The 13,939-nt window shown below is 42.3% G+C and overlaps 1 protein-coding gene across 7 annotated transcripts in view; it reads left to right on the plus strand.

Annotated features, from left to right (window-relative positions):
• LOC137355629 (volume-regulated anion channel subunit LRRC8C-like) overlaps nt 1-4,715 on the plus strand; it is a 48,611-nt gene extending 43,896 nt beyond the window's left edge. For all 7 annotated transcript variants that reach the window (XM_068021003.1, XM_068020997.1, XM_068021002.1 and 4 more), the window contains one exon: nt 328-4,715. In XM_068021003.1, coding sequence (XP_067877104.1) covers nt 328-2,646 — 2,319 coding nt within the window. In that variant the 3' untranslated portion in view covers nt 2,647-4,715. The remainder of the gene's footprint in view (nt 1-327) is intronic.
• Nucleotides 4,716-13,939: the final 9,224 nt, after the last annotated feature.

A 13,939-nucleotide genomic window follows, 5' to 3' on the forward strand; every position in this document is an offset into this window, starting at 1 on the left:
GTTGGCCATCCCTTCTAAGAATGCGGTGAGAGATGGGGTAAGGAGGTGTACAACCATCGTCATTAGCCATCTCTTCATAGTCTGGTAAAGTGAAATGGCTGTGGAGCTATATGGAGTTGATCTCACAGCCATCAGGCACAAGGGTAACATGTTAACCCATTATGTGGGGTGGTCTACACACAACTTTCATAGCATTGTTTCGCATGGCACCTACTGGTGCCATGCAATGGCAATGAAATAGGGTTCATATGTGGCCTGCAAGGAGGCTAGATCATCGACCATGCTTAATTAATTAATTAATGTTCAATATGATCTGTTGTTTCTCAGGTATCAAGTGAGCAGATTCTGTGTATTCCAGTCCCAGAGGGTCTTTCCATTCAGGAGCGTCAATGGAACCACTCTGTTTTGGAGGGGCTCAACCTTAATGTGTTTGCTACTGGATTCCAGACTGGCCTAGATGTCCAGCAGTACTACCTTATTAATCAGTGGTGCTATGATAATGCAGTCATATGGTTTTCCAAATATTTCCCGTATCTGGTCCTTCTGCATTCTCTGATATTTCTAATCAGTAGCAACTTTTGGTTCAAATTTCCTGGCACAAGTTCTAAGATAGAACATTTTATTACTGTCCTTGGGAAATGCCTAGACTCTCCATGGACCACCAAAGCGCTGTCAGAAACTGTATATGAGGAATCTACCCCCAGAATACCTGTAGTTTCTGAATCAAGTATAGATCAATCATTATCTTCTATTAACAGTCCAATGAAAGTTGATTCTTCTGTGTCATTATCACAAGAGATGGCTTTCAGTAATGATATCCATAAAGCAGATAAGGTTTCTCTTTCGTCTAAAGGCTCCTCACAAGTTTTGAAGGCTGCTGGTGGAATAATGGTAGACAATTCCTCAGTGAAAATTCTGGATAAAAAAGAAGGCGAACAGGCCAAATCCTTGTTTGAAAAAGTGAAGAAATTCCGCCTCCATACAGAAGAGGGAGACATTCTCTATACAATGTATTTGAATCAGACCATTGTCCGAACTGTGCAAAGCGTTGTTATTCTTGTCTACATCAGCATTTTCATCCCTCAAATGTGTAACAACATCCACTGCGTTGATGCACTGCACATCACTGGGTTCACTGACTTCTTCTGTATTCATGGTTTATGGAGGATGTTTCGAATGTTATCCTTGGTGTATATAACTGCAATTGTCCTATACAGTTGCACTTGTCTGTATACACTGCACTGGATACTCTATTATAAATTGAAAGAGTATTCATTTGAAAATGTGAGGGTTGAGACTGGGATGGATGATATTCCTGATGTAAGAAATGACTTTGCATTCTTGCTTCATCTCATTGATCAGTATGACAAGCTTTATGCCCGAAAGTTTGCAGTCTTCCTGTCAGACGTGAGTGAAAACAAACTTCTTCAGCTCAATTTGAATCACGAGTGGAGTCAAGAGCGACTAAAGCAGCGTCTCATCACAAACATAGAGAACAAAGTTGAGATGCACCTCTTCATGATGCCTGGAATTCCAATCCAGGTTTATGACTTGACAGAGATTGAGGTTTTAAAGCTGGAACTCATTAAAGGTGTTGCCATCTCTGCTGCCATCTCCAACCTGAAAATGATGAAAGAAATGTGGTTATACAATTGCTCAGTTAAGGTGGAAAGGCAGGCACTGTTATTTTTGAAGGAGAATTTGATAACCTTACGTGTACGATTTGGTATTGCTGATGAAATACCTCCGTGGATATTCACCTTGAAAAGTTTGCGTGAGCTGTATATTGAAGGGCAACTGCAGACAGACAGCAAAATCTCCACAGCCCTGCAGATGTTTCGTGAGCTGCCAAAGATAGACACTTTGCATCTGAAAACTAACATAACCAAGTTGCCGACTGCAATTTTAGACATGGCTCCTCACCTTCTGTGCCTGATAATCCACAATGAAGGAGTAAAAATAACATCACTTGCAAATATTAAGAAGCTCTTCTGCCTCGCTCTGCTGAGGCTGCTTCATTGTAACTTGGAAAGAATTCCTAGTGCCATCTTCAGCTTGACCAACTTACAGGAGCTTGACCTCAAAGACAACAACCTGAGTTCAACAGAAGAGCTTGCCAGTTGCCAAAACCTTCGAAAACTCATCTGCCTCAGGTTGTGGCATAACAACATCACTTCCATTCCTGTTCACATTGCCAAAATTGCCAAACTTGAAATGCTTTATCTCAATAAGAACAAGATTGAATTCCTACCTCCAAGTCTGTTTAAACTAACAAAGCTACTGTTCCTGGACGTTTCCCACAATCACATCTCCAAGATCCCTCCTGATATAGACCAGCTTGTAGAGCTGCAGCATTTTGCTATAGAATGCAATAAGGTGACCGAACTGCCTGAAAACCTTTTCTCCTGCACCAAAATCCGGGTTCTGAACATCTCACATAACAATCTAACTTACCTCTCTCCTTCTATTGGGCATCTGCGGCAACTGCAACTCCTGGATGTTAAAGTCAACAAACTGGATAAACTTCCAGTTGAATTGGGACGGTGTGTTTGCCTCCGGAAAAACCAACTGATTGTAGAAGACGACATTTTTAAAACCCTGCCTCTGGAAGTCAGGGAGCAGATTACAAACACTGCATCAAGCTGAAATGTGAATGTACAATGTCTAACATCAATAGTATCAAATGTATATGTGGCTAACAGTTGGTTCCATAGGATGCTTCACTCAATAGGATGGTGATGTTTTACACAGATACAGCATTTCATTGTCCCAGTACTGTCCCACTTCATGGAGGTAACAGTTAAAACATCTGGCCCAATTTTGGTATGTGAAGTCATTCAGTCACTTGCTCTTAACTCGTCACCAGGGCAACATAGTGAGACAATACGTTAATGCTATAAGGCATAGGTGAGCATGTGATTTCTGCAACTCTGCTAACATGGGGAGATATGGAATGGGGACATATCTCTTATTAGCAAAAAAGGAGTGGAGAAAAAAACAAAACCCTCACCCCAAAGAAGCCAACTATGCTGCAGTATTGGTGTGCGCATGGGAACAGCTTCTTGCTTTAGAAATTTAGGGTGGAAACATTTTTCCAAAGTTCTTTTTGTTTATCTTACTATAGTGACCAGCTCAATAGAAATTATCTATATTGTATATTCCAGTTGACTTCCAATCTAAGTAGTAGTTAGCACAGAAGGCATAGAGTGCTGGTACACTGATGAATTGCACTAGAGTGGTAGGATATGCATTAATGACTGCAGCTTTCTAAACTATGTATTGCTGAGCTAGGTTTTTCATATGGAGGGAGAAATCTGGATGAGCAATCACAGCCAAACCCTCTTGTACACTTTCACGTGGCACAGAGTAATTGGCAGAGGTCTGAGAGGATTTGGTGAAGATGCTGAAACAGCTGCTTAAAGAGAGGCAAAGCAATTGAAAATGGAGAGGCATATGCCTCTTCATATTAGATCACCAACAGCACACCTGTTACTTTCTTACAACAATTGGCTCCTTTAACCTAAATACTCTCATATGGATTATGTACTTCAAGATGATACATTTGGTTGTCTCCTCTCAAATGAAACACATCACCTGTGACATCAGAGATGGTGCAGAATTAGTCAACATGGTACTCTTTAATCCCTGGAGCATGACACGCAATATAGATAGCTATATCACAAACAGCAAATGAAGATGTAATATCCTTTAATTTTGGCTTACTTCAGTCTTCTTGGATTCACAGAACAGATCACCACCACGTTAACTATGTGTTTTCATAAAATCATAAGAAGCTTTCCTAATAGATTGGAGGTTAAATGCACCCTGTATTGTGGCCTGGTAGATCCCAGGTTCTGTCATTCTTCCATGCTGAGTGTGATACTCTCAGTTGGGACAGCGGTGGGTGCACTAAAATTATCCAGGCAGGGAGGCAAAAACCAAGAAGAATTTCTCTCCTAGTCATTATCCAGGGCCCACTGGAAACTGCATGGGTGAGCAGGGGATGTTCAGCTGCAATAACTGATCACTGTGGGTGAGTATTTCCACAAACCCACAAATTACCAAAATTTGCATGCTGCATTGTAGCTCGAGTGTGCTGTATTACCGTACTCTAGTGTGAGTCCGTAGGAGTGAAATTCAAAATAACAATGGAAGAGAAGATCAGGTGGAGTGTAAAACAGGCTATCGATCCCCTATCGGCCATTTCTTGTTACCTCCCAATACAAATTTCACCCCCAGTGTCTAAAGAGAATGGGGAAAAATTGGAAGGGGCAGAATGCCCCATCAGAAGATCTGGTTGAATAGTTAACTACCTTTAGTTATTTTTGTTTGCTTCTAATTGTTACTAGATTAACAAAGACATTTGGTGTGGGAACTTTGCAAACTGAAATGTATTTGTCAGTTTCAGGCTTGAGGTTAAAAATGTAGATCAGAAATATCCAAAAGCTTAAAAATTATTGTGCATCTGTAACAAAGTGTGACACCAGGTTTGTGATGTCTGTGCACCCTAGAAATATCATTTCTGGTATTTGAATAATTAAATAGATACATGTGGTAGCAGATGGCACTATTGCATTGTATTTAACATGGTACTTGTGAGTGGCAAAATGATTTGGAGCAGGAGCATTGCCTGCTGACTGTAAAATATTACACCAAGAATCTAGGTGCCAAGTAAGTTGTTGCTTTTTTAAAAACTTTTTCTTTATTCGTTGATGGGGTGTGAGAATCGCTGGCAAGGCCAGCATTTGTTGCCAATCCCTAATTGCTCTTGAGAAGGTGGTGGTGAGCTGCCTTCTTGAATGGGGAGATGGTGGCATCGTGTTAATGTCACTGAACTAGTAATCCAGAAGCCCAGGCCAATGCCCTGGGGACATGGGTTCAAATCCCACCATGGCAGCTGGTGGAATTTAAATTCAATTAATTAATAAGTTCAATTAATTTAAAAATTCTGGAATTGAAAGCTAGTCTCAATAATAGTTCCATGAAACTATCATCGATTGTTGTAAAAACCCATCTGGTTCACTAATGTCCTTTAGGGAAGGAAATCTGTTGTCTTTACCTGATCTGGCCTACATGTGACTCCAGACCCACAGCAATGTGGTTGACTCTTAATTGTGCTCTGAAATGGCCTAGCAAGCCAGTCAGTTGTCAAGGGCAATTAGGGATGAGCAACAAATGCTGTCCTTGCCCATGATGCCCACATTCCATGAAAGAATTTTAAAAACAAAACTGCTCCAATCCATGTGATGTAGATACACCCACAGTGCTGTTCGGAAGGGAGTTCTAGGATTTTGACCCAGTGACAGTGAAGGAACGGCAATATATTCCCAAGTCAAGATGCTGTGTGGCTTGGAGGGAAACTTGCAGGTGGATGGTGTTTCCATGCGTCTGCTGCCCTTCTACTTCTAGGTAGCAGAGGTCGTGAGTTTGGAAGGTGCTGTCAAAGGAGCCTTGGTGAGTTGCTGCAGTGCATCTTGTAGATGGTATATACTGCTGCTACTGAGCACCGGCGGTGGAGAAGGGAGTGAATATTTTGAGTAGGTGGATGGGATGCCAATTAAGCAAGCTGCTTTGTCCTGGATGGTGTCGAGCTTCTTGAGTATTTTTGGAGCTGTACCCATCCAGACAAGTGGAGAGTATTCCATCACACTCCCGATTTGTGCTTTGTAGATGGTGGACAGGCTCTGGGGAGACAGGAGGTGAGTTAGTCTCTGCAGAACACTGCAAAATGCAATTCTTGCTGTGTGTTTCTGACCTCGGCCCGACCCGACACATGTTGGGTTCGGGTCGCGTAGCAGGCCTTTAGCACTGCCCACTCACTCAATATAGTCTTCCAAGCGAGGAATTGGGTAGGAGTTGGCCTTGTTACTGCATTAACATTTCTGTAGTCTATGCAACGTCTAGTTGAACCATCAGGTTTAGGCACTGGGTTCAATTAGATGGTTTTCCAGCATGTATTGGATTTCTGCTTTTCCTTGGGCCTGTCTGTCTGGACTTAAACGGCAAGGATGCTGTTTTGTAGGAACGGATTCCCTTACATCCACATCATGTGTGGCTATGGTTGTACATCCTGGCTTATCCCTACAGACTGTTTTAAATGTTGTGAGTAGCTTTGTTAGGTCTTCTTGTTGTTCTGCATCTAAATATGAAAGCACAGTGTCCAATCTTCCTAACAATTCAGTATTAGCTAACAGGAAAGTAAGCTGTTCAATTTGAGAATTGTGTAGGCCTCCTTCTGCCTCATCCTCACTATCCCTTTCATCCTTCACTGTCCCTACTACCTGACATACCTATGCTTGCTTATCCTGCTCCTGGCGAATATATTGTTTTAACATATTGATATGACACAGTCGAATCTTTTTCCGGTGAACTGGGGTGTCAATCAAATGATTTAGCTTACCAATTCTTTTGACCACTTTATATGGACCACAGAACTGTGCTTTTAATGGTTCACCCTGTAAAGGTAGTAATACTAACACTTCATCCCCTGTTTGAAATGTTCGGGTCCTAGCATGCTTGTCTGCCCATTTTTACATAGTTGTTTGGGATGCTTTAAGGAGCTCCTGAGCCACATTGCAAGCTCTCGTGAGTCGTTCCCAGAACACCGATACATAATCTAGTACAGAAGATTCATCCCTCTGCTCTTAAAAACCTTTCTTTTAATTGGATTTAGACGACCTTATATCTCATGTCCATAAACTAATTCAAAAGGACTAAAACCAGTTGACTCATTAGGTGAATCTCTAGTGGCAAATAAAAGAAAGTCTAGCCCTTTATCCCAGTCATGGGGATATTCATGACAATATGCCCTGATCATTGTTTTGAGGGTCTGATGGTACCTTTCTAAAACTCCCTATGTCTGTGGGTGGTATGCTGAAGACTTTAACTGTGTTATACCCAAATTACCCATAACTTATTGAAATATTTTAGACATAAAATTGGAACCTTGATCTGACTGAATCTCAGTTGGTAATCCATATCTAGTGAAGAATTGGGTTAACATTTCTACCACTACCTTAGCAGAAATTGTTCTCAAGGGAATGGCCTCTGGGAATCATGTAGCCATATCTATGATAGTGAGTATATATTAGTGTCCCACTTTTGTTTTTGGTAAGGGTCCTACACAGTCTACCAATGCTCGACTAAATGGTTCCCCAATAACTGGTATGGGAAGTAGAGGTGCCAGTTTTATGGCAGGTTGCGGTTTTCCCACAATCTGGCAAGTATGGCATATTTTATAAAATTGCACCACGTCCTTGGAAAGACCTGGCCAGTAATAATGTTGACTTATATGTGATTTGGTCTTCCGGCTCCCCATAGGTCCCATTGTAGGAATTGCATGCGCTAACCTTAATAATTCTCGGCGATACTTAGACAGTACCATTATCTGATGAACAACCGTCCATTCTTCATCCACAGACTTGTGAGGCGGTCTCCACTTCCTCATCAGAATCCCATTAATATAATTTAATATAATAGCCTTTTGGAACTCCTTTTGCCTCAGCCTCTGTTAGAGCTGATTATCCCACTTTATTTAACTCTGAATCAGCTTGCTGAGCTGTAATCAGAGATTTATTAAACATTTCCTTTGGATTATCGAAATCCCCAAAGAAAGTTTCAGATATTTGGCTATCTGTCTGTGGTTTCAATTTTACCTCTGACAGTGGAACCTGTTTGGCCATTGCTTGGGTTACTACACACGAAGGAAAAATTCCTGGAACCTTCTCCTGTAACTGTTCTGTCTCTTTAATTTCACTTAGCTTCTCCTGTAGTCACAGAGAAACCATTACTTTTGCTCCAGCCAAATCATTCCCCAGGAGTAGCTCAACAAAAAGGGGGCAATCACTTGGCTGGGTGTATACTACAGGCCTCCAAACAGTCAGGAAGAGATAGAGGAGCAGATGTGTAGGCAAATCTCAGAGAGGTGTAAAAATAATAGGGCAATGATAGGGGATTTCAACTTCCCCAATATCAACTGGGATAGTCTTAGCGCAAAAGGCTTAAAGGGGACGGAGAGCTTTTTGAGCCAGCATGTAGAAAGTCCTACAAGAGAAGGGGCAGTACTGGACCTAATCCTAGGGATTGAAGCCAGACAAGTGGTAGAAGTGTCAGTGGGGGAACATTTCGGAGATAGTGACCGTAATTCTAAGATTTAAGATAGTTATGGAAAAAAAGAACAAAGACTGACTGCAAATAAAAGTAATGAATTGGGGGAAGGCCAATTTCAATATGATAAAACAGGATCCAGCCAAAGTGGACAGGGAGCAGCTATTTGTAGGAAAGTCTACATCGGACCAGTGGGAGTCATTCAAAGAGGAAATAGTGAGAGTTCAGAGCCAACATGTTCCCTTTAAGGTGAAGGGTAGAACCAACAAGTCCAGGGAATGCTGGATGTCAAGGGATATTGAGGATTGGATCCGGTTTAAATTAAGGAGGCTTATGGCAGATTCAGAGCACTGAAAACAGCGGAGGCACTAGAAGAGTATAGAAAGTATAGGGGGGTACTTAAAGTAATTAGGAGAGTGAAGAGGGGGCATGAAAAATCACTGGCAGACAAGAGAAAGGAACATCCTAAGGCATTTTATAAGTATATTAAGGGCAAGAGGATAACCAGGGAAAGAGTAGGGCCCATTAGGGACCAAAGTGGCAAACTGTGTGTGGAGCTGGAGGACATAGGTGAGGTTTTAAATGATTACTTTTCATCTGTGTTCACTATGGAGAAGGACAATGTAGGTGTAGATCAGGGAGGGGATTATGATATACTTGAACATATTAGCATTGAAAGAGAGGAAGTATTAGCTGTTTTAGCAGGCTTAAAAGTGGATAAATTCCCAGGTCTAGATGAAATGTATCCCAAGCTGTTATGTGAGGCAAGGGAGGAGATTGCAGGGGCTCTGACACAAATTTCCAAATTCTTTCTGGCCACAGGAGAGGTACCAGAGGATTGGAGGACTGTGAATATGGTACCATTATTCAAGAAGGGTGTTGGGAATAAACCAGGTAATTACAGGCCAGTGAGTCTAACATCAGTGGTTGGGAAACTATTGGAAAAAATTCTGAGGGACAGGATTAATCTCCACTTGGAGAGGCAGGGATTAATCAGGGATAGTCAGCATGGCTTTGTCAGGGGGAGATCATGTCTAACTAACTTGATTGAATTTTTCGAGGAGATGACTAGATGTGTAGATGAGGGTAAAGCAGTTGATGTAGTCTACATGGACTTCAGTAAGGCTTTTGATAAGGTTCTGCATGGGAGATTAGTTAAGAACCCATGGGATCCAGGGCAAATTGGATCCAAAATTGGCTTAGTGGCAGGAGGCAGAGGGTAATGGTCAAGGGTTGTTTGTGCGAGTGGAAGCCGGTGATCAGTGGTGTACCACAGGGATCCGTGCTGGGTCCCTTGCTGTTTGTAGTATACATTAATGATTTAGATGTGAATACAGGAGGCATGATCAGTAAGCTGGCAGATGACATGCAAATTGGTGGTGTTGTAAATAGTGAGGAGGAAAGCCTTAGATTATAGGATGATGTAGATGGGCTGGTAAGATGGGCGGAGCTGTGGCAAATGGAATTTAATCCTGAGAAGTGTGAGGTGATGCATTTTGGGAGGACGAACAAGGCAAGGGTATATACAATGGATGGTAGGACCCTAGGAAGTAAAGGGCCAGAGAGACCTTGGTGTACTTGTCCATAGATCACTGAAGGCAGCAGCACAGGTAGATAAGATGGTTAGGAAGGCATATGGGATACTTGCCTTTATTAGCCAAGGCATAGACTACAAGAGCAGGGAGGTTCTGATGGAGCTGTATAAAATGCTAGTTAGGCCACAGCTGGAGTACTGTGTACAGTTCTGGTCACCACACTATAGGAAGGATGTGATTGCGCTGGAGAGGGTGCAGAGGAGATTCACCAGGATGTTGCCTGGGCTGGAGCATTTCAGCTATGAAGAGAGACTGAAAAGACTAGGGTTATTTTCCTTAGAGCAGAGAAGGCTGAGGGGAGATATGATTGAGGTATACAAAATTATGAGGGGCATTGATAGGTTAGATAGGAAGAAACCTTTTCCCTTAGTGGAGGGGTCAATAACCAGGGGGCATAGATTTAATGTAAGGGGCAGGAGGTTTAGTGGGGATTTGAGGAAAAATGTTTTCACCCAGAGAGTGGTTGGAATCTAGAACACATTGCCTGAAGAGGTGTTAGAGGCAGGAACCCTAACAACACTTAAGAAGTATTTAGATGAGCACTTGAAATGCCATTGCATACAAGGCTACGGGCCAAGTACTGGAAAATAGGATTAGAATAGTTAGGTGCTTGATGGCCGGCACAGATACGATGGGCCGAAGGGCCTGTTTCTGTGCTGTATAACTCTATACAGACAAAATATAGACAACTCCTACAATTACCATTCCAGACATTCGGTCACACTCTAGGTGCACGTGATACAAAGATACAGGTATGTACTCCCCGCGAATGCCATTTACTAAAACTTTAGTATTCATTGCACTCTCTGGTGGAAATGTTCTGCCTTTCCCCAGCAAAAGAGTTTGGGTTGCTCCTGTAGCCCTAAGTATAACTATAGGTTTACCTGCCTCACTTGAGGGATAAGGAGTTACTTTTCCTTTCGACAAGAATTCCCTATAACTTTCAGGTATCTTATTCTCAACCCCTACACTCCCATTGGTTTTTGATTTTGGCTTTACAGCTGCCTTCAAAGCTACAGCCTGATCTGCTGTGCTCTCAGTCAGAGCTCCTTTCTCTGCATTGATTTTGTCTACCCCAACAAGTCCCATGGACTTATCTCGCAACTTCCAGCATTCTGAATGAAGGTGTCCCACCTTTTGACAATGATAACACTTTGGCATGCAGATCTCACTTCCACCCTTAGCACCTTCCTTTCTGGCCTGATGGGGGATCTTGGGGTGTTCCCAGCTATCCCTTCCTGTACCCAGCTACTTGCTTTCCTTTCACTGTCCCACCTTCTATCCTTCACGGGTTTGTGGGGGTGACGGACAAAGGGTTTGGGCTTAAACACGAGCTCAAAATCATCAGCAATTTCCGCTGCTTGGAACCTTCTGGTTCTCTACATGAGTTCTCACTGCTGGAGGGAGTGAATTTTTAAATTCTTCCAGGAGAATCAGTTCTCTAAGATTCTCATACACGGCTTCCATCTTTAGTGCCTGCATCCAACAATCAAAATTAATTTGCTCAAGTTCTATATAAGTCTGCCCAGCCAATCTCCGGAGATTCTGAAACTTCTGTCGTTGGGCTTCAGGGACTAACTCATACGCAGCAAGAATAGCCTTTTTTGCCATCTCACAATCTGCAGATGCCTCCTCAGAAAGCATGGCAAAAAACTTCATGAGTTCTGCCCAGGAACCTGCTTTGCATAAGAAGTGTCCAGCTTTCTTTTGGCTATTTCATTTGAAATGAAAAATGCCTCTACGTCCCTTTCCTCAAACTTAGGGAGAGCTTGATAAATTTAAACAGCTTTTCGCTGGGTCCTGGGCTGGAGACAGATTCTTCCTAACCAGAATCTTCACTGGAGTCAAGACCACCCTTTTGTCTTAGTTCCATCATTTTAAATTCAAATTCCCTTTCTTCTTTTTCACTTTCTCTTTGAAATTTGAAATTCAAGCTTAAGTCTTTCCAATTCAATTTCTTTTTCTTTTTCCTGTTGAAGCCTAAGTTTTTTTCCATTTCTTGTTCCTGCTCAGGTTGTTTCATTTGTAACTGAATTTTAGCTAATTCAGCTGACCTACCTTCTGATTTACTGTCTTCTTCCAATTTTAAATATTGGGCTATTACTTCAATTATAACTACTTTTTTAGCACCCGATCTCAATTCCAACTCCAATTGTGCTGCCAAATCCTTCAGCTTAACCTTGGTTAAATTTTGCACGTCACTGAGGGCTATCTCCTCCTTCCCCAGAAAAGCTTCAGCAACTGCTAGACATTCCGGTGGTGTGTAATTGGTAAAGTCTACAAGAAACCTGGTTCTTTTATTTTCCTTTTTCAATTTTTTCAATTATTATTACCCCACTTACAATTGAACATTGCTGGCATTGGATTTAATCCCGACAAGAGCCCCCGATTAATATGTTACAACCGAGGCAGGAAGAGTGCACTGTTAATTCAGTCCCACTTCTCCACAGGTCACAACATATCAATAAATTTTCCCACTTACCGAAACAACCAATTAGATACTCTATTTGTCCCGAGAATAAAGCACACCAACCAGGTTTCTTTACTAAACAAAAAAATGATCCGTTTATTATAAACCAAGTCTTAACCAACAATGAAGTAAATATATACCCAAATTGAAATATTAAAGCCCTGTAAATTTTTCCTAGCCTTCACACACAAGCACATACATCCAAAAATCAGTTAACTGGGAAAAAAGGGATTTTTGTTCACAGTTCTTACAAAGAAATAGAAGGAATAAAGAAAACTTAGTCTGCAAAGATATGGAAGGAAGTCCTTTGTTTTGGCAAGGTGTCCCAAAGTCAAATAGTTGGCTGCCACTGGGAATCTTTCCAGATGATGAACAGGTTGATGAACAGTCTGTTTGGGTAGGCGTTCAAAGAAATTCAACTGCAGAAGGCTTCCCATAGGTCTTACAGCAGGTGTGCAGCAACAAAGGTGTCAATTCTCACACATTCGATACAAAGTCCTTTTCAAAATGCAAGGTTTTTGTAAACATTCCGGATGTCTTAAAACACAGGAGGCAAGAGTACAACTTCATACAGGCTTTTGCTTTTCAAGAGAGGTAACAGTGGCTTGGATGTTCTTCTGATCTCTAACAACCCCTTTGGTCCAATAAAGAAACTGGCTTTGAACAGTTCAAAGTTAAACCCAAAACAGTTCAGCAAGAATCCTGTGACAGCCATATATCGTGGTCTGTCATTTCCTTGTCAACATCTGTCCCTTCAGGGTAGAACCCCCTGTGGTGCTTACTTGAAATCGCATGTTTTCCAGTACTTGTTTACTGGTCAACTCTTTTGTTCACCTTTCTTTAAAAAAAAACCCAAAGTTCATCAATCTCCAGATGATTCAATGTCCATGAAATCCTTTTTAGTTTTTATAAATATAGATTCCCAAGTTTTAACACAAAAATGGAAACTCTCATAACAAGTGTGATAGAATACTCCCCACTTGCCTGGATGGGTGCAGCTCCAAGAAGCTCGACACCATCCAGGACAAAGCAACCCACTTAATTGGCACCCCATCCACCACTTTCAATATTCATTCCCTCCACCACTGACACACAGTGGCAGCAGTGTGTACCATATGCAAGATGCACTGCAACAAATCACCAAGGCTCCTTCGACAGCACCTTCCAAACCTGCGACCTCTACCACGTAGGAGGAAAAGGGCAGCAGATGCATTGGAACACCAACACCTGCAAGTGTCCCTCCAAGCCACACACCATCCTGACTTGGAACTATACTGCCGTTCATTTGCTGTCGCTGGGTCAAAATCCTGGAACTCCCTTCCTAACAGCACTGTCGCTGTACCTACATCCCAAGGACTGCAGCGGTTCAAGAAGGCAGCTCACAACCACCTTTTTAGTTTTTTAGTTTTAGAGATACAGCACTGAAACAGGCCCTTCGGCCCACCGAATCTGTGCCGACCATCAACCACCCATTTATACTAATCCTACACTAATCCCATATTCCTACTACATCCCCAACTGTCTCTATATTTCCCTACCACCTACCTATACTAGAGGCAATTTATAATGGCCAATTTACCTACCAACCTGCAAGTCTTTTGGCTGTGGGAGGAAACCGGAGCACCCGGAGGAAACCCACGCAGACACAGGGAGAACTTGCAAACTCCACACAGGCAGTACCCAGAATTGAACCCGGGTCGCTGGAGCTGTGAGGCTGCGGTGCTAACCACTGCGCCACTGTGCCGCCTTCTCAAGGGCAATTAGGGAT

This window comes from Heterodontus francisci, chromosome 43 (assembly GCF_036365525.1).
Source record: "Heterodontus francisci isolate sHetFra1 chromosome 43, sHetFra1.hap1, whole genome shotgun sequence".
In the NCBI taxonomy this organism is placed as follows: domain Eukaryota; kingdom Metazoa; phylum Chordata; class Chondrichthyes; order Heterodontiformes; family Heterodontidae; genus Heterodontus; species Heterodontus francisci.